Here is a 21,559-nt window from a genome sequence, read left to right on the forward strand (position 1 = left end):
ACATTTAATAACTTTCAAAGTCATTTTCTTTACGTCGACCCAAGATAGGAATTGAACACAGAACCTCAGCTCTACAGAGCACACATCTTCCACTCTGAGCTCCATGACTGATCCCACTTCACAGTACCTTTTGTGCCTGTTCTGTGGGAAACTGGACGTATACATTTAAATAATGCAAATAAAACTATTCCATGTTCATGTTCAAACTCCACTTTGTGTGCAAATAATGAACCCAGATTAAAGTCCTTCTGATTTTATGTGAAATTCGTAAAATTAAATAAACAAAATGCCACAAAATCATTTTTAATGCATTCACGATGCAGGTTTAATGATGAAATCACAACTACACAGACATTCAAAGATGCATTATTATTATACGAATAGATTCCATCAGAATTACAAATATAACTTTTTTTAGGAGTTCGATTCCAGTGCAACTAACATTAATTAAAAATAAACCATTGGAATGTAATTGTGGTCAAGTATGAGGCCTCTTCACACAAGATGTTGAAATGCTGCTATTAAATGGATGCATGCAAGCTTTAAGCATCCCACGAGAAATAAGACAATCTACCCATTTCAATTTAACATGAAAAACAAAGGACAGTTTTCAGGTATTAAAGCAGTAAAAAGTGGCCTTGTTTGACGCTTTGTTAGTGTCTCTTTTGTAGAACTAGCAGTAATGAAAATGTGGGTGTTTTCTTTAACTCAAGTTTGAGGCACAAGATGTTGAAATGGATGCATGCAAGCTTTAAGCATCCCACGAAAATCTACCTATCTCCATCCAGCATGACATTTTGAAAAAGAAAGGACCGTTTGCAGGTGTCCATCTTGACCTTGTTTGATGCTTTGTAACTTTTGTGGAACTAGTTTTAAGTAACGGAAGGAAAGTGGCATTCGTCTGGGTTTGTTTTTTAACTCTGTGGATTGGATTTCCACACGATGTGCCCGTCTTCTCCGAGTTTGACCGTGCCGCTTGCCACCAAATCCAGAGCGACAGGAAAGGCTCGATGCTCGGCTTCTCTGATTCTGTCGCACAAACTCTCCTCGGAGTCGCTGCTCAGCACGGGCACCGCCTCCTGCACGATAATGGCACCCGCGTCCACCTCTTCCTGAAAGACAGATGAACAAAACGACGGCTGTGAAACTAGGACATCTTCAGAAAAGGCAAGTCTGGTGTACGTGATGTCGTAGCAACATTTTAAAGGATACTACTTAGTTAAAAGTTACAGTTCATTAGGACGACACTGTATTAAGCTTTAATACCATAATTGCAATAACAGTGATGACTTGTAAAATGTGTTTTCCCTCAATCTGACAGTAAAGAATACACACACACACACACACACACACACACACACACACACACACACACACACACAACACACACACACACACACACACACACACACACACACACACACACACACACACACACACACACACACACACACACACACACACACACACACACACACACACACACACACACACACACACACACACACACACACACACACACACACACACACACACACACACACACACACACACACACACACACACACAGTTTGTCTGGAGTCGTACTTACTGCTACAAAGTGGACCGTGCAGCCACTGACCCGCACCCCAGCCTGGAGAGCCTGTTTCTGGGCGTTCACCCCCTTGAATGAAGGCAGGAGGGACGGGTGGATGTTCATCAGCTTTCCTGTCACAATAAAATACCAAATGTAAAAGACCATCATGTTGTCATGGCATCCGAAAACTCACAAGCATGACTTACAACACATAATCATATAATATAGATTAGTTCAACTAATGACCCGACATGTCGTCATTAAGTCGTGCAAACTTAAAGACGGTTCCCACCGTTCCATTTCTTGACGAACTTTCCTGTGAGGATCCTCATGAATCCGGCCAGACACACCAGCTCCACCCCGAACTCCTCCAGCACTCGATCGATGGTGCCGTCAAACTCCGCTCTGCTGCCGTACAACTTGTGGTCCACCACCTGAGTTTGGATCGGACACAAAAGCATTAGAGTTTCGGTCATCCTGAGGGAATTATTAAAGCAGTATCGTCTTGCCTTGTCCTTCAATTTAAATGCTTGGGTGTGGATTTCTTGGTTCCAAATATCAGTAAGATCTCATGATTTAACCGTCTATATACCGTACTTTTCGGACTGTAAGCCGCGACTTTTTCCCCCATTTTGTTTGTACAGCTAACGGCCACTAGGGCACCTCCTAAATCTATGGATTTTACAGGTAAAATTAACCACCTTTAACGCTATGGGCTCTAGGACCGGTCCGCGCCCGCCACCTTTAAGCGGCGGGCTCCAGCAGGAAAAGCTGGAGGCCGGAAAAGAGTGAGACAGGTAGCGCGCCAAAGTAAAAGTGGAACCGAGAGACAGAACGAGAGCAAGACAGACGGACAATGTAGCTGCTGCGGCGGCTTATATGCAGGTGCGCTTTATAGTCCGACAAGTACGGTATATGTTTTCATACAACTACTACTGCTTCCAACGACAAACTTTTATAACTCAAACCAGGAAAGAAAAACCATATTGTTCCACACTATCATCCCTCTATACTAGTCGGGATTTATTTAAGGGAACAGCAACTAGACCCAGGCTTTTTGCACAAATTGTTTTAAATATCTTGTCCAAATCTTTTTGTTATTATTAATATGTTTACCCGTGTCTGGATGCCGGCCAGCGAGGCTCTCTTCAGGCCCTGAACTCCAGGTCTGTTGGAGATAACGAGCACGATCTCTGCGGAGCTGGAAGGACGCCGGGCCTGTTCGATCAGCGCCTGCAAGTTGGTGCCTGGGGCAAAAACAAAATGGAGGATATTGAAAACACGTTATAGTGTACAGTGGAGGAAATACGTATTTGATCCCTTGCCGATTTTACAAAGAAATGAACGGTCTATAATTGTAAAGGTAGGTTTATTTTACTAATGAGAGATTATCAAAAAGAAAATTTAGAAATTGACATTATATAAAAGTAAGTTAACTGTGGGAAATAAGCATTTGATGCCCTTGCAACCAACAGGAATTCTGGCTCCCACAGAAGTAATATTCCTTTAGCAAAGTGCTCCTAATATCAACGTTGTTACCTGAATAAAAGACACCTGTCCACAGAATCAATAAATCAGATTCCAACCTCTCCACCACGTAAAGACGAGAGTGGCATCAGTCTTCTTACCTAATGCTTGAAAATAAATCTACTATCCATCTTTTCCCCCCCAAAAAAGGCTCACCTGTGCCAGAAATGAGAACGGCCACTTTGGTCCTCTTGCGTGGCGTGCAGCCGTCGCCATGGCTACCCTCGTTTTGATTGACAGCCAACTCGCCGCTGGAAACCGGCCCTGCGTTCATCAGACTGTGCTTCAGGTTGCGGACGACCACAGGCTCTGCTCCTGCATTCACGAACGAAACAAAAAGCGTTCACAATTCAAAGATTCCAAAGCTTTATTGGGGTCTTTCGCGCAGTAGATGCGGTGTAGATAAGTTCCCATGCTGCTCCAACAATGCAACATATTATTTATATATTACTTGACGATACAGGTTCAGTGTCTCACCCTGCTGCTTGTGGGAAAGGGACCCCACGATCCACGCCTCTTCGGGGGCTTGAAGCTGGCGAAGGACCCTCTGAGCGTCCAGAGGGGAAACAACAAGCACCGCCCCGAGGCCACAGTTAAAGGTTCGAGTCATCTCCTCTTCGCTCAGACGGCCCTCTTTGTGCAGCCAGGAGAACACGGGAGGGAGGCTCCATCGAGAGGCATCTGGGGGGATAGGGACGAGGATAAAAGGCCTTAAATAAGATCCACAGGCGCCTCGAGAAATGCAGAGAATTTGCAGAAATTGTGCAGAATATGTAAAATATTGTGAATGTTTTAAGTCTTCTTTCCTTTTTAATAATAATAATAATAATAATAATACATACGATGTATATAGTGCTTTTCCCAGTGCTCAAATAGGCTTTACATACTTTCCCCCCCCTCAAACTACTAGGGCTGCACGATATATAGTGCATTTTCTGAGGACAGAGGGTCTAATGACAGAGTGTCTGAGGACAGAGGGTCTAATGACAGAGTGTCTGAGGACAGAGGGTCTAATGACAGAGTGTCTGAGGACAGAGGGTCTGAGGACAGAGGGTCTGAGGACAGAGGGTCTGAGGACAGAGTGTCTAAGGACAGAGGGCCTGAGGACAGAGGGTCTGAGGACAGAGGGTCTGAGGACAGAGTGTCTGAGGACAGAGGGTCTGAGGACAGAGTGTCTGAGGACAGAGGGTCTGAGGACAGAGGGTCTGAGGACAGAGTGTCTAAGGACAGAGGGCCTGAGGACAGAGGGTCTGAGGACAGAGGGTCTAAGGACAGAGGGTCTGAGGACAGAGGGTCTGAGGACAGAGGGTCTGAGGTCAGAGGGTCTAAGGACAGAGGGTCTGAGGACAGAGGGTCTGAGGACAGAGGGTCTGAGGTCAGAGGGTCTAAGGACAGAGGGTGTCGTATTGTCATACTGATATTCTGTACACACTGTGAAGTCCACTGAGACAAATGTAACATTTGTGATATTGGGCTATAAATAAACATTGATTGATTGATTGATTGATTTGAGTTAATGTACCTACTTAATATCGCACGTCCTAAAAAAATTACACCCCTACAAACTACAGAATGCAAATGAAGCTTCCTCAAGTCGACTATCTGCCTAATTTAATTTTACAAGCTACCCTGCAGTATACTACTTTTACTTAAGTCCTTGATCTGAAGGCTTCTCCCACCTTACACGTAATTGGGGCAACAGAACTCAGAGTCAAGGAAGTCGAAAACAGTGCATTTCTCCGTAAATGGCCGGCTGACGGACAGATTGCTCGTGTTTCCGCGTTAATACTTATGGCACATCGAGTCTTGTAGATCGTGCCTTTTGAACGCATGTGTCGACTCACCTAAATCGACAGCCAGTTCCTGTGGCAGCACGCGGGGGATGTTCTCCAGCAGACCCCCCCCTGTGATGTGAGCGTAGGCCTTCACCGCCCCGCTGCGGAGGATCGGCAGCAGAACACGACTGTAGATCTTTGTAGGCGTCAGCAACACCTCGCCTGGAGACAGAGAGACGGAGAGACGGTGAGACGGAAAGACAGAGAGACGGAGAGACGGTGAGACGGTGGGCAGCAAGTGGTATTAATATCGATATTGTGTTTCTTTGCCGAACTCATCAATTTCTATAGACAGCAGCTGATTGACTGGGTTGCTATGACAACACTCAGATTTGTGTTAGTACTGGATATAAAATACACACCGTTTTCACGATAACTTTTCTCATTGCAATGAGAAACATCAAATAGAAGGGAAAGATAGTCTGATCTACTAATTCCTCTCTGAGTCGGACTCACCCACGGTCTGTCCCGACGTGCCGAATGGAGCCGGAGAGCTGTAGCTGAGGTTCGCTCTCTCCAGGACTTTTCGGACCAGACTGAATCCGTTGCTGTGGACCCCGGAGGAGGCGAGTCCGATCAGAAGGTCGCCCTCCTCGATGTCCTTCATCCTGGGAAGAAGAGCCTCTCGCTCCACCGCTCCAACACAGAACCCAGCCAGGTCGTATTCACCTGGAGCGTAGACGCCCGGCATCTCCGCGGTCTCTCCACCTGGAAAACATTTTTTAAGCAGCGTAATTAGTTTGTGCTCCTTTTGATAGTTATATTTTTGTGCAAATGGTAATCAATGGGGTTTTCTGGCTTGCTTGGCTTCGAGGTAGAGAAAAATACTTGCTTATTAATTCATTTAAGTTAATGATATATTTTTACATTTGAATGATAACACCCTGAAAAGTCAGGAATGCAATGAGGAATAACACATGTTTATAATGTTACTAATATTTATTTTGTCCTTTGGTCTTCAACTGGTGAACAGAAAATAAAGACAAGAAATAATTGTCCATGCGTCCTCTGTTGCCCTCAAGACTATCAAGTTGACTATCGGCCAAAACCCAGAAGAACTTGACGGGTATTAAAATGTCTCTTTTGGGTTAAATGTTTAAGAAACCAGCAACAAGGAATACTGCCTGATTGAGTAAGAGGAACTGTTCTGACAAATAGTATTTACTTGCACTATTGTATCTGTTTTATTGTGTCGCACTGTTAGAGGAGCCTGTGACCCAACATGGTCATATCAACACTGTAGCTCTGTACGAAAGACGATAAAAGCCTTGAGCCTTGAGCCTCTCACCCAGCAGAGCGCAGCCGGCCAGCTCGCAGGCTTTAGCGACGCCTCCGATCACCGATGAAGCTACATCCACATCCAACCTGCCGCAGGAAAAGTAGTCGAGGAAGAAGAGCGGCTCGGCGCCCTGAGCCAGAACATCGTTCACACACATGGCCACCAGATCCTGACCGAGGCCGCCGTGCTGCCCGCACGCCTGCGCGATCTGAGGAGGAAGCAGTGTTTTTATTAAAGCAAAATCCTTGATAAAATGCAGCTGTATATAGGCACTACTTTTTAATTTTGTATTTTATTATATATGTTGGATTGTTGGAGGCGCTCGGGTCAGAAGAAGTTCATTGCCATTTCTTTGTGCGTATGATGATAAAACAACAGATTTATCCGAGTGGAGATTCCGGGGATTTAAATTTCAAATTAGATCTTTTATACTTTTGTATGATTGAAATTCTGATCAGGGCTTTTTATCCTTTTACACACAAACAAATCGTGCTGATTCATTATTTCCACGTGTAAATGGTTATTTCTTTGTCGACTTGGCATCTAAAGAGTGTAGAAAGCACAGAAGGAAACACTTATCAGGTTTGGTCACTTGTAGGATGTTCAAGCACTAAAACAGATTAAGTATAAATTACAGATAAATATATTATCCCAGATATTTAACACTTCAGTTCAGGGGTTTTAAGAAGCCTTTTAATCATTTTACACATAAGGAAATATACCCTGTTGCTTAATTACTTCCACGTGTAAATTATTATTTATTTCGCCGACTTGGCATCTATCAAAGCCAAATTAAAGTGAGTCGATGCTTCTTACATTCGATTCTCATCTGTTCCCAGACTCTGAAATTACATCGGGTGCCACATATGTGACGTAAAATGGTATAAGGGCACCGTATTTGTGTCACACAGATTAGAAATGTTGAGTTTCTGTAAATAAAAGTTCTTGAAATAAATAATAGTCATTGTTCGTTACAGTTTCTGAATATTTGTTTTATATTTGTGAATATTTCTGGGTGTCGCCATCTGTACGTGGCGGCGCTGCAGTCTTTACGCTACTTACGTTGCTATGGTTACGGCGGCGATGCCGGCGCGGTATTTGAAATGTTCATATTGATATTTGTACAACTCTGGCTTTGTAATAAAAATGATGGTGAAATGAAAACAGCCAAGCCTCGCAGCTTTTGGATTCACCAGCAAAGAAGCGAAGGAGTCTAAAAATTACAACGTGAACGGAATAACTTTTAGTTGGCCGGCTGTAAGCGGCGTCAGGGTCGAGTTTGACAGCTCCACACCGAGGGAGAGGCCTGCCGATGCGGAGCCCGAAGAGGCTTCAACAACGGCCGCAGCCGCCGGCGCCACCTGCACTAACCTGACAATGCCCGTGACCTGCCTTTTAACTGGAGGCAGAAAAGATGGAGTGAGTGGAATGAAAGGTATCCATTGAGTGTTTTTATAGCAATTGATCGCATCCGCACTGCTGCTCCAGTGAACAGAGCGTGCGTGTGACATATTTAGTAGCAGGATGTGCACTGAACAATAGGGCTCCCCCGAAAGCAAATGGGTAATTCGAACACTGGATATTGCAGATGTCCCACCTTGAGTTTGGTTCCCACTCCATCGGTCCCAGACACCAGGATTGGGTCGATAAAACCTGCAGCTTTCAGGTCAAAAAGCCCAGCAAATCCTCCAAGTTCTGCATTACACCCTGGTGAAGAAAATACTACAATTATAGCCACAGTTGCCATTTCAAAACATTTGACTGCATTTGTGTTACATCAATGTACAACAAAATGACTATAAAGTACAGCAATCATGACTCAGCAGTTTAAAACAAGAGAATTTAGATTTTATACATGAGAATAAAAATTACCAGCGCGAGACGTTGCCTTGGCCAGAGGTTTGATCATTTCCACCAGTTTGTTACCGGCAGCGATGTCCACGCCGCTGTCTTTGTAGGTCAGTCCTCTGTCAGAAACACAGTGAAACACCGCTGATTACATATTTATCAAGGTATCAGATCATCAGAGGTGGGAAGTAGTGGAGTACAAATACTTCGTTACTGTACTTAAGTATTTTTCTGGTATCAGTACTTTACTCCACTACTCATTTTTCTGACGACTTTTTACTTTGACTTCTCACATGTTGAACACAAATACCTGTACTTTCTACTTCTCACATGTTGAACACAAATACCTGTACTTTCTACTTCTCACATGTTGAACACAAATACCTGTACTTTCTACTTCTCTCATGTTGAACACAAATACCTGTATTTTCTACTTCTCTCATGTTGAACCCAAATACCTGTACTTTCTACTTCTTACATGTTGAACCCAAATACCTGTACTTTCTACTTCTCTCATGTTGAACTCAAATACCTGTATTTTCTACTTCTCTCATGTTGAACCCAAATACCTGTACTTTCTACTTCTCTCATGTTGAACTCAAATACCTGTACTTTCTACTTCTTACATGTTGAACCCAAATACCTGTACTTTCTACTTCTCTCATGTTGAACTCAAATACCTGTACTTTCTACTTCTTACATGTTGAACTCAAATACCTGTACTTTCTACTTCTCTCATGTTGAACTCAAATACCTGTACTTTCTACTTCTTACATGTTGAACTCAAATACCTGTACTTTCTACTTCTTACATGTTGAACACAAATACCTGTACTTTCTACTTCTCACATGTTGAACACAAATACCTGTACTTTCTACTTCTCACATGTTGAACTCAAATACCTGTACTTTCTACTTCTTACATGTTGAACTCAAATACCTGTACTTTCTACTTCTCACATGTTGAACACAAATACCTGTACTTTCTACTTCTTACATGGTGAACGCAAATACCTGTACTTTCTACTTCTTACATGGTGAATGCAAATACCTGTACTTTCTACTTCTCACATGTTGAACACAAATACCTGTACTTTCTACTTCTTACATGTTGAACTCAAATACCTGTACTTTCTACTTCTCACATGTTGAACACAAATACCTGTACTTTCTACTTCTCACATGTTGAACACAAATACCTGTACTTTCTACTTCTCACATGTTGAACACAAATACCTGTACTTTCTACTTCTCTCATGTTGAACTCAAATACCTGTACTTTCTACTTCTTACATGTTGAACACAAATACCTGTACTTTCTACTTCTTACATGTTGAACTCAAATACCTGTACTTTCTACTTCTCACATGTTGAACACAAATACCTGTACTTTCTACTTCTCACATGTTGAACACAAATACCTGTACTTTCTACTTCTCACATGTTGAACACAAATACCTGTACTTTCTACTTCTCTCATGTTGAACTCAAATACCTGTACTCTCTACTTCTTACATGTTGAACCCAAATACCTGTACTTTCTACTTCTTACATGTTGAACTCAAATACCTGTACTTTCTACTTCTTACATGTTGAACTCAAATACCTGTACTTTCTACTTCTTACATGTTGAACCCAAATACCTGTACTTTCTACTTCTCACAATACCAGAGTATTCTTAAACACGAGTATCTCAGGACTCCCTGGAAGAAGAGATCTTGTATCTCAATGGGACATTCCTGGATAAATAAAGGATAAATAAAAATAAAAATAAAAAAATCTGTACTTCTACTTGAGTAATTGATGTGTGTACTTTTGCCCTCTCTGTAAATCGTGATAGCTCTAAAGTGTTCAAATCAATGTGGAAGTTCTGGTGTTGGACTTTTCTTGATTAAAATAAATACTAGGACACAAGTAAATCCAAAGTGAAGTTGTTTTATTCTTTAAGTGCTCCAAGATATACGGCATGGAAATGAACAAAAACAGATGTAAAAAAAAACAGAAAAGGAATGTTTTAGCTTCTTCTTCTTTCACACACACCTGTGCTGCTTCAGGTGAGCGATGGCACGATGTCCGATGTCACTTCGGTACACGGCTCCCGGGAATCCGACAGATGCTACGCCCTGATTGGCTGCATTTAGGGCCGACTCCAGGGACGATTTGACGGCGGTGACTGTTAAAACTCGCCCCCCGGTGGAAACCACGGCCCCGTCTTTCAGAGATGTACCGGCGTGGAACACCTGCAGCCCCGAGTCCTGAACCTGAGACAAACCTGGGGAGAAAGGAGGGGTTACTTTGCTGGTATACGCAGCTTTAAAACACCAGATATAAAAAGACGACTGTGAGGAAATGTTGAATATGGTTAGTCTATTTGGAGAATTGTAATCGGTTTTGCATTATTTTTAAATAAAATAGAAATAGTGCAAGAAGAGTCCATACATGATTAAAACTACATTTAAATGGAAGATTTGCTGCTTTTCATTGTTAAGCCTTGTTGAATTCCAGCTAATTAAATGCATATTAAACTCGTCTCCACATTTTCTGTGCGCCGAGTGCTTTTCTCATCTTCTACTTGAAATGTTTGGGCATGTTAAATATGGATGCATCTGGTGTTATAATCTTCAAACATCATGCCTACTCTCGCCTGTATGGTATACCGACTTTTACCACAAGGTGTCGCACTTGGCTCAACTGTCTCAATATGGCCGTTTCCACTGCAGCGGGTAGCTCGCTTTAAGCGTGCCGAGCCGTGATTTAATTGTAATACACGTTTCAAAATGATGCCGAAGTAACAACACACTGATACCGGTTAGTAAAAACCATGAATTAATGCTTTGACAAGTCTGCAGACAGACGGCAGACGAAAAACCTTTTAAAATGCGTGTTTTCTAAATGGAGCTTGGCTAAGCTAACGTTATATATGCTCCGACCGTCCACGCTCACAACAACGGCCTACAGACATAAATAAACCAGCGACTGTATTCGCCATGACACAGGCAGTCTGTGGTTTGTACTGGTTTAGCTTCTGTCTAGTTTCTGAACAGATATGAGGAGCTGTGAGCGCTGAGTGCTAACAGCTAACGGCTGTGTTGTTTTTCTGGGGCGCTCATTGAAGATGACGTCACGGCTCCGCCTACACTGCGTTACTATGGTAACTGCCCCAGTTCCTAAACTGTAATGGAAGCGCATTTAGATATACAGTTTGTTATCATTTTAAACAATGAAACGCAACACATCTTCAATTTAAATGTAGTTTTAATTATGTATAGACTTTTCTTGCACATCTCAAAACATTCTCTTGCACTATTTTATTTCCATTCTGTTATTTCTTGCACTGTTTTTATTGGTTTTATGTTGGAGGAGCCCGTGACTTAAGTGTGTCATGGCCATATCTACATATCGCCATGACAATAAAGCCTTGAATAAATCATTCCCACCTGTGATCTCCACTCCTTTCTTGTAGGATCCGGGGTATCCAGCGCTGGCCATCACCACGGTGACTGCAGAGCTGTCCCGGTGCCACACGGGGGCGCTAGAGGCCAGTTTCCCACTCATTGTGTTCAGGATTACTTCGTAAAGGTCGCTCTTCAGAAGAGGCAAAAGCACCTGAGAGTGGAAGCACATCCAGAGGGTTGATATTAGTTTTTATTTCAGTTTCATTATACATACAAATAATAAAATAAAACAGCGAAGCGTAGGGGGGGAGGGGTCATCCATGTGTGTGTGTGTGCTAAGGTGCAGGTCAGAGCCATTCAATACACTTTGATCAGGAGGTTGAAGACCCTGATGTGGTTCGAAAGATGCGGGGACATGTAGTGTATAAGGCGGATCAAATAAACGCCCACCTGACACTCGGGGTCCCCGAAGCGACAGTTGAACTCGAGGACTTTTGGCCCCTCCTTGGTCAACATCAGGCCTGCATACAGCACACCTGGAAATAGAAACAGGAACTATAAATGAGACGCAGGCTTTGTTACATTAACCCACAACTCTCCAAAATTCGGACTCCAGTACTGAGAGAAAATACTGTACGGGATTTAATTTTACAATCTGTTCTTGTTCTATTTACATGTGTATGGACTCCTGCATTAACTTACTCACTTACAAAATGTAGCTTATTGAATTATATTTCACAGGTAAATAGTTAAAAATCATTTGCATTACTTGCAACATAATATTGCATTTCATTTCTACTCCGTTTCTTCTTGCACTATTTGTTTTATGTTTTATATATATTTATGTTGAAGGAGCGTGGGACTTAAGATTTTCATTGCCATATCTACACTCTAGCTCAGGGGTCTCCAACACGTTGATTGCGAGCTACCGGTAGCTCGCAAGCAGGGGTTAAATTGGTCCGGGGCTGTGCGGGGCTCAGCCCCGGCACATAGGACGATGCTCTGACGTCATCACCCTCGCTCATTTGTTCAAGCCATATGTTAAAACATCTCTCGTTCTTAATATAGACTTTATTTAGGGTCGATATGTGTTGACTTTACTTTAAAATATCAGATCTCTGTGACAGGATATCGTTTTTCCGCTTAGTGAACGTGTGTCTCTGCTCCGATCCTCCCTACAGGCCGATCATGCAGACTGCGTGGGGCCTCGCCTCGCGGAGGGGGCCTCGCCTCGCGGAGGGGGCCTCGCCTCGCGGAGGGGGCCTCGCCTCGCGGAGGGGGCCTCGCCTCGCGGAGGGGGCCTCGCCTCGCGGAGGGGGCCTCGCCTCGCGGAGGGGGCCTCGCCTCGCGGAGGGGGCCTCGCCTCGCGGAGGGGGCCTCGCCTCAACTGAGCCGAAAATGCGACGCACCTATCCGCTTATGTGGCGCAATTAGTATGGCGCGGAACGGTTATGCCGCTGCGAGGCTCCACTAGCACCACATGCACCCCCCCACCCCCCGTCGACGCTCGCGAAACAGAGGGCCTCAACATATAACTATGCGTGGGGCCTCATGTTGGCCAGTACGGGCCTGTGTGTGTGTGTGTGTGTGTGTGTGTGTGTGTGTGTGCAGAGAGTCTGCAGCAGTACCGCCAAACCCCCAACCCGTCTTGTAACACGGAGCCCGTTTCCTACGCTATCAGGGCCGGTTCTAACCAATTTGCTGCTCTAGGCGAGATTTTAGCTGGCAGTAGCTCGCCAAGCAAATCCCAAATGTAAAAGCTCTCATCCTAAAAAAGGTTGGAGACCCCTGCTCAGCTGAGCAACCTTTTGGCTGTGAGAATAAAGCCTTTGAATCTCGAGTCTGGAAAAAGATCCCTTACCCACATAAGGAGCCCCTTCCTCTCTCATGGCATCCACAGTCTTCTGCAGGACGCTCTCTGTGATCTGCTGCAGAACCTCCTGGCTCACCTGAGAGGGAGACAGAGTTAAAACATGGCTTCACGAAAATGATCAGTCTCCAACATAACGTCTTCATTATGGAAAAAAGTACAGCGAGACGACGACTGACACTTGAAACATTTGAGAGAAGATATCTGAGCTCTAACACCTCCTTTTTGTAATGTTTAATTTTTAACTAGCACCCGTCTGTACCAACTACCCAGGGAAAGGTCAGAGAATTTAAATGTGTGTTTGCGTGTGTATGTGAGCAATAACGTGGAGATTTGAGTGAACTGTAAACTGAGGCGTGTGTACATCTCACAAGCGGACTGCTTCTTAAAACACAACAAAAGACTGAGATATGTACCTGAGGGGTGGGGCAGTAGGCTCCCATGCCGCCGGTGTTTGGCCCCAAATCGCCGTCGTGCAGTCGTTTGTGATCCTGAGCTGGAGGCATCGCAGCCACTGAGAATCCGTCAGTGAAGCACAGGCACTACAGAGAGAGAGTATTCACACGCTGTCACCTTGAGGTAAAGTCGGTTCAGTTATTTCATGGACTTCACGTCTACTCACGGACACTTCTTCTCCCTCGAGCAGCTCTTCAACCACCACGGTGTCGCCCGCGGATCCGAACGCTCGGTCCTGCAACAAAGCGTTAAAGAAACAGATTTAGCTTTCAAATGAGTAAACTGGAAGACGCTTAAAAAGACCAATATGTGCATTACTTTAACAATCAATAGAAATATTATCTTCACGACAGAATCTAGGTATTACTCAGCCAACAACACCCACTGCCAGATCTCATGAAAATAGCTTCTGCAGTCATTTTACAAAAAATGATTCGCTACATACTGCAGCCCATTTTCTTTTCTTTTGCACACCTCACTAAAGTAACTCCCATGGCTGATTCATAAGATGAGATGAGATGGCACTTTATGTATCCCCTTGAGGAAATAGGAATAGGAGCAACAGGGTCAGAGTTAACAAAGTAGAATAACAATTACAAAATAATATATATATATTTTTTTTAATAAAGTGATAACGTTGAATCAAGATATAAAACATTGAGAATTTGAATGAACATGTTAAATATTTTTAAAAATATGTATATCCTATACAGAGTTGGGTGTGAAATAATATTACTTTTGTCGGTAACGGAGTAGTGTAACGCGAACACATGCTAAGGTGAAGCTAACGCACAGCTATTTGTTGTTTGTTTATATCACGTAGGCTGTTCTTCTTCTCTGTTTTCCGGTTGTTGCCTGTTTTGAATGACGGATACACACTACCGCCGCCTGCTGGTAAGGAGAGTTATTGCCACTCACGCATGCGCAGTTCGTACGTGCAGTTCGTACGTGCAGTTCGTACGTGCTCGGCTGAAGTCTTTGCGGTGTCTGGTTCCAGTGCAACACATGGCCAACACGCAGGAGAACACGCCGACGCAACAGCGTGAGCAGAGATAGACTGCGCAAAATATACAGATAGCAGGAGACAGAGGACAGTCACGGTCAGATAGCAGGAGACAGAGGACAGCCACGGTCAGATAGCAGGAGACAGAGGACAGCCACGGTCAGATAGCAGGAGACAGAGGACAGCCACGGTCAGATAGGAGGAGACAGAGGACAGCCACGGTCAGATAGGAGGAGACAGAGGACAGCCACGGACAGATAGCAGGAGACAGAGGACAGCCACGGTCAGATAGCAGGAGACAGAGGACAGCCACGGTCAGATAGCAGGAGACAGAGGACAGCCACGGTCAGATAGGAGGAGACAGAGGACAGCCACGGTCAGATAGCAGGAGACAGAGGACAGCCACGGTCAGATAGGAGGAGATAGAGGACAGCCACGGTCAGATAGCAGGAGACAGAGGACAGCCACGGTCAGATAGCAGGAGACAGAGGACAGCCACGGTCAGATAGCAGGAGACAGAAGACAGCCACGGTCAGATAGCAGGAGACAGAGGACAGCCACGGTCAGATAGCAGGAGACAGAGGACAGCCACGGTCAGATAGCAGGAGACAGAGGACAGCCACGGTCAGATAGCAGGAGACAGAGGACAGCCACGGTCAGATAGCAGGAGACAGAGGACAGCCACGGTCAGATAGCAGGAGACAGAGGACAGCCACGGTCAGATAGCAGAAGACAGAGGACAGCCACGGTCAGATAGGAACACATTCAGGATCTGGATCAGTCTTATGCGACAATGGAAACTGAACTAAAGAGAACATTTGAAACTTTAGCAGTCTGCGTGATCTGCCTGCAGGGAGGGGCGGGCCCTGCGAGTAAAGTTACGAGTAAAGTTACGAAGTAGTGTAATATATTACTTTTTTTTAGTAACGACCCCATCTCTGATCCTATATACACAATCAGCATATGTATGAATGTGTCTGTTGATACATATTTTTTGTATTGTGGGAAACGGTATTTCGATCTCTCCGTCTGTACACACAAACTGAAAGATTGACAATAAAGTTGACTTTGAAAAGTGTGTAGATGTGAGTGCAGGTTAAAGTCTAGTAAACATAGAGCCCACGGATTGATGTGTGTTACCTTCATGATGTCCATCACAGCCTGGCAGGCCTCTTCCTGGTTTGAAGCCACGATGACTCCCTTCCCCGCCGCCAACCCACTCGCCTTCACCACCAGCGCCGGGAAATCAGCCCTGCAGAAATAAACCCAACGTCTTGTCACACACATCGAGAGTAGATGCTGCATCGCTGACATGCAGGATAACATTTTGTGAGTGGACCTTTTAACATTTGCAGTGTTAGATATATTGTTTTATGGCTGAAAGCTGTCGGAAAATGCCCAAAGAGATGACTTTCCGTCTGTAAAAGTCACAGAAAGTTGAAACCAACTGACAACTTCAGCGGTTTAACAGTTTCTATTTTACATTTTGGATGTTTAATTGCTCTGGAAATAAAAGTTTGCTTGTGGAAACATCATCTTTTTCAATTAGAATCTCTTATATCCTGTAAATATGTCCATCTTTAAACTATCCATCATACAATAGGACTTTCTTCTGCACAAAAACACTGCTATAAGACGTGTGTGTGTGTGTGTGTGTGTGTGTGTGTGTGTGTGTGTGTGTGTGTGTGTGTGTGGTACTGACGTGCGGATGAAGCTGCAGGCCTCCTGGGCGTCGGTGAAGGATCCATATCTCGCTGTTGGGAGGCCGTGTCTCTCCATGAAGGCTTTGGAGAAACTCTTGCTGGCTTCGAGCTGAGCGGCTTTGGCAGACGGGCCGAAGCATGGAACTCCTGCTGCCGTCAGATCGTCCACAATGCCTGGGAGAGAAGCCCAAGTTAGAGGAGGGATACTATGAAGAAGCACCAGAGTTAAAACGACGGAGATGGAGATATATCACCTGCTGCCAGCGGGACTTCAGGGCCGACCAGAACCAACCCGACGTGATGATCCTTGCAGAACTGAGCCAAGATGGCGTGGTTACTCACCGACACCTCTGCATGAAGAGCGAGAGGGTGGGAGGGTTATTATTATTATACGCTGATGATTATATGTTCCTTCCCATATTTTCAAATTATACAAATAAATACACTTTTTACCCGAGTTGCTGATTTTCCCACAGTTGGCCGTGCCTGCGTTGCCAGGAGCGACTAGAATTTGCTGAATCAGCGGAGATTGGGCGAGTTTCCAGGCCAACGCGTGTTCCCGCCCCCCACCTCCAACCACCAGCACCTTCTCTGCCATGGTACCTAAGAAGCTGAGAAGGATGAAGGGAATATCAAAAGGTTAGAAAAGTGTCAAAAGAACTATCATTTCACAGGAAGACCAGGGTTGCAGTCGAATAGTCCATTTAGCTTAGGAACCTTCCTAACGGAGGGTCGTCAATCAATCAATCAATCAGCCCCAGCAACCCCGGTTCGAATCCGGGTCATGGCAGCAGTTCTCGTCTGCTTTTAGGTTTTTGCTTCAACCTACCTACTGCATTTTTTGTTCATTTTCTACAGTTTAAAAGCTGCTACAAAAGAAAAAACAAAGCGTTAGTGGCGCAATGGATAACGCGTCTGACTATGGATCAGACGATTCCAGGTTCGACTCCTGGCTAGCTCGTCTCACTTTAGTAAATCACTTGTTCCTCATTTCCTAATGTACTTCTCAAAAAACTGTCCATGAAAGTACACATGGAATGAGGTTTCTCAATACTCTAATTTCCCCTCCTCGACTCCTAGGCTGAAGTCGAATAGTCCATTTAGCTTAGGAACCTTCCTAACGGAGAGAAATGACCCGGAAGTCCCTCAGTGGCAGCCATGATAAGTGCCGTTCCAATTCTCTAGATGATAGGAAAGGAGGTTTCAAACTTCCTTTATAGCCTCCTTTAGCCTAGGAACCACTGGACCTCCCTAACCGAAAGGAGAGGAGAAAATGCTGCCCCACAATGCCTTGCAGCCGCAGCATTTGCCGTCACTCAACAGTCGGCCGTTCACGGAAACAACCGATTATGACCGAGAAATGATATCATGAAAGTTACGGTGCTTATTAAGCATTTTAAAACATAGGTGGTAAGTTGCCAAAGTGCTTTGTTTTGAACGTTCATCAGTATTATAATCAAAGAGAGAAATATGAACGTTAGTTTTTACTGAAATGATCAAATAAAGTCAACATCTCAGTCTTCACTGAGCTGTGTGGGGTTTGTTCAACTTCTAAAAGATGTTTGAATGGTGATATACACAGTGATAGATGTTAAGGACTAACGTTTATAATAAATACATTTGTATTGATTTTAAGATCTTTAGTTCATACAATCATACGTATTGGGATCATTGGTATTAATGTGGACCGGAGGGAGAGGGTGACGAGCAGAAGTTTCACTTTCCTTTTTTATTTCAATTCCAGCTTTGGTCCTGAAGAATATGTTTCTCTGTTGTCCACGTTCATAAAGCCTAAAGCAGCAGCATCAGAGCACGGTGCAGAGTCTCCAGATGAGTTCACAGTAGTCCCTCGTTCTTATTAAACATCCATGTTGTAGTCCGCTGTATAGAAAACTGTGGTTTCCATGGTTCCCCCACAGCAGCAGACGCACATTCATGACGTCCGCTGGCGCATCATAAACACGTCGGATAGTGAAAGTGCGGATTCTCTAAAGTACCGCAGTCTCTTCTCCTAAGTCCTTTTGAATTCTCCTATCCACTATCCCTTAACCCCGTGACGTTTCACTCAGAGGTCAAGGAATAGGAGATAGGAGCTGATTTTTGGACTATTCGACCGCAACCCAGGACGAGAGGAATGTGAGAATGTGGTGAGGGGTATTTCCAAATATCTGGAACAAACTCCCAGAAACCTGCAGGTCCGCTGCAACTCTGACTACTTTCAAATCCAGGCTGAAGACTTTCTTTTTGCCGCTGCTTTTAATTGAACTATTCACATCTCACACTGCACTGTAACTTTTATTCATGTACCTGTCCTATTCAAGTTTTATTATCTTTGCTTTTTAATGTGTTTTATGCTCTTAATGTCTTTCATTTTTGTACAGCACTTTGAATTGCCTTGTGTTGAAAATTGCTATATAAATAAACTTGAGGAAGAAACAATAGATCTGAGAATTCAGCATTCAAATCAAACCATGCCCCCCTTCAGGTCTGTTCTGCAACACTTCCTGAACTGAATTAAACACCTGAACCTTTTAAAGAACATCCAAAACATTAATCTGTTTGCAAATTATTTATCCAACATGTCATTCCACTTAATTGTTGCACTACTTCTATGTTATTTGTATTTATTTGCACATCTCAAACCATTCTCTTGCACTATTTTATCTGTTCCATGTCCTATATATATATATATATATGTTGCACTGTTGAAGGAGCCTGTTCTGTGACCTAAGTTTTTCATTGACATATCCACACTGTAGCTAATGTGCACATGACAATAAAGCCGTGACTCTTGAAACTTCACTTGCCTTCAATCGCTCGTGAAGCTGAGCATTTAATTGCATGCAAAGATTGACCTATAACGAAAAGTAGATCCCTAAACTGCGAGGAAGCGTTGACCTTTTCTGAGGAATGGGGTCTTTCATTATCTTTTAATGTCACACTAACACGGGTCCAATCAACTAGAACAAAAACACAAGTCAACAATTAAATGGCATGGTCACCAGGCCGACCAAATCACCGGCAAAAGCATTTGCATTGAAACACGAAGCCATTATCAGCGTGATATACAGTATAGTCTCTGCCTCATCAGACCGATACATCCTGTTATGCATGTTTTGTATTATTTGCAGATTAGAAGCTGATTTTTAGAGATACTGACAATTTGTGCAACCATGTAAAGTTTGATTTGATCATTAACATGGGGTACAATTCCAGAAATGCTATGTATTTGACATTAATACTAAGCTATAATAAAATGACACCCTCGAGCAGGTTTAGCAGATTAATTCAGAATAAAGCAGCGTTGACTGATCCTGAAAATCTGTATTAGGCTTCTTGTTCATTCACACAGACAGAAAATGTATCGGGAATCAATGAAGAACAGATAAGCGGACTCGCCAATAGCGCTGATACCAATACAATCGGTTCCCTAGTTCATCCACTCAACAGAAAACAGTTTTGTTTAAAAATAATCCAGATCAGATGTCTAACACAAAGTTACCTGAGGATTGTGAAATTGTTTACTAAAGTAAATACTAGATATTTGATCAGTATTGCACAGTACAAAGGGGTGAGTGTTGCACAGTGGGTGCACATGCTCCACAATTAGTCAAATCACTGGCTTTGACTCGTGAGACTCACATGCCAGGGAGCAAATCAAATGCATGTGTCATCGCTTATTTAAAAAGGCCCTTAATACAATCAAAGAAAAGTGCTGTAGGTTCTGTGATAACTTCCCTTCATACTCCACTTTGATTTTTAACCACACAACTAATATTACAGCATAAACTAACATTTTTATGTGGATAAATAATGTAAAATATGTCGCACAAGCATTTTACTTACGGTGAATTATGGCTGTACATTCATTTATATATACGTAACCTTTGCTATAGAAGATGGAGGACAGACAGACCTGAAGTATCTTTTCCTATCTCAATATCTCAAAAACGTCAACATACAAACCATTTAATCCAAACAACATCAACGTGTTCATGCACAAGCTAGTAAAGCATGAATACTATGCATGTATTTGCCTTTTGCACGAAAATAATAATAGTATTGACACATTTTAAGCGACATTAGCGAACACATGATCACTTAGCATGCTGTTTTGACACTCACCTGTGTGTGTTTAGTGTGTGTGAAGCAGAAAAAGGTTCAGGACAGCAGTCAGGAGTGTGTGTCCTCTGCTCTCAGCCTACAGACTGACCGTGGATACAGTGTGGTAATACATTACACACACGCGTACACACACACACCACGTGGATCTAATATACTATGATGCACAGCGCCAAACACACACAAAAGCCTCCTAAAGTTGTCAGAAAGTGATCAAAACCTTAAAACAGGCACAGTGTCATCGTTTGGTGTTAGTATATATATATATTATTACCTTTATCTGCTGCACAAGCTTCGTTTTTTGGGAAAAAAGTTTGGGGTTATTCGACTTCCGAGGGGTGTAACCGACGAGTGCATCATGGGAGTCGTAGTTGACTTTCCAAAGTCTACATCTTCAACTCGGTTAAAAAATAAAAGTATTTTCTTATGTTGATTTAATCGTTTTCTTGTCACTTTACAGGTTGCATAATTATGTGAATATACATATTAGTATATCTATTGAGTATATCTATTTAATACACAACAATATAAATATACCCGATACCCGACAGTGTAGATCATAATAGACAAATACATTGCATGGTTACAATAACATCGAAAAAACATTTGAACATCACTACAATCAAAATATATTATCCTGAAACATAGTGATAGTAGTGAAAAAGGACGTTTAATTGTGGCGTTGCATTAAAAAATAGAGATGGCCAGTACGGGTATCGAACCCGCGACCTTCGCGTTATTAGCACGACGCTCTAACCAACTGAGCTAACCGGCCACATTTCGTACGACCAAATTGTTAATTATTATACCTTAACATTTATATAAGTCGTACGCTTGGCTTCCCCATTTCACTATTTCATACTATAGCAAGAAACGCTACACAACCAAATGCTATCATATATCATTGAAGTATGTGATAAATTCAATTTTAAAATCGGGACTGTTG

At 43.3% G+C, this 21,559-nt stretch overlaps 1 protein-coding gene and 2 non-coding genes across 5 annotated transcripts; 1 reads left to right on the plus strand and 2 right to left on the minus strand.

Annotated features, from left to right (window-relative positions):
* Positions 1 to 297: 297 nt before the first annotated feature.
* Positions 298 to 20,972, minus strand: gart (phosphoribosylglycinamide formyltransferase). Of its 3 annotated transcripts, XM_034101946.1 has the most exons (23): positions 20,888 to 20,960; positions 20,617 to 20,699; positions 16,945 to 17,102; positions 16,746 to 16,841; positions 16,491 to 16,665; positions 15,929 to 16,040; positions 13,952 to 14,020; positions 13,746 to 13,871; positions 13,321 to 13,408; positions 11,910 to 11,995; positions 11,502 to 11,670; positions 10,105 to 10,336; positions 8,090 to 8,184; positions 7,815 to 7,924; positions 6,227 to 6,425; positions 5,395 to 5,646; positions 4,948 to 5,100; positions 3,581 to 3,784; positions 3,260 to 3,418; positions 2,693 to 2,823; positions 1,869 to 2,010; positions 1,592 to 1,707; positions 298 to 1,112 (listed from the first exon to the last, which is right to left on the minus strand). In XM_034101946.1, the coding sequence occupies exons 3-23, from the start codon at positions 17,087 to 17,089 to the stop codon at positions 915 to 917; spliced, it is 3,057 nt and encodes a 1,018-aa protein (XP_033957837.1). In that variant the 5' UTR covers positions 17,090 to 17,102; positions 20,617 to 20,699; positions 20,888 to 20,960; the 3' UTR covers positions 298 to 914. The 3 variants fall into 3 exon arrangements, with proteins under 3 accessions (XP_033957837.1, XP_033957845.1, XP_033957828.1); XM_034101954.1 differs by lacking the exon at positions 20,617 to 20,699 and having other exon boundaries at positions 20,888 to 20,972; XM_034101937.2 differs by lacking the exon at positions 20,888 to 20,960 and having other exon boundaries at positions 20,617 to 20,841.
* Positions 17,380 to 17,452, plus strand: trnah-aug (transfer RNA histidin (anticodon AUG)). Its single transcript has one exon. It is a non-coding gene; the product is annotated as a tRNA-His (tRNA).
* Positions 20,973 to 21,314: 342 nt separating the features above from the next.
* On the minus strand, positions 21,315 to 21,388 carry trnai-aau (transfer RNA isoleucine (anticodon AAU)). Its single transcript has one exon. It is a non-coding gene; the product is annotated as a tRNA-Ile (tRNA).
* Positions 21,389 to 21,559: the final 171 nt, after the last annotated feature.

Source organism: Pseudochaenichthys georgianus, chromosome 2 (assembly GCF_902827115.2).
Source record: "Pseudochaenichthys georgianus chromosome 2, fPseGeo1.2, whole genome shotgun sequence".
NCBI classification, from domain to species: Eukaryota; Metazoa; Chordata; class Actinopteri; order Perciformes; family Channichthyidae; genus Pseudochaenichthys; species Pseudochaenichthys georgianus.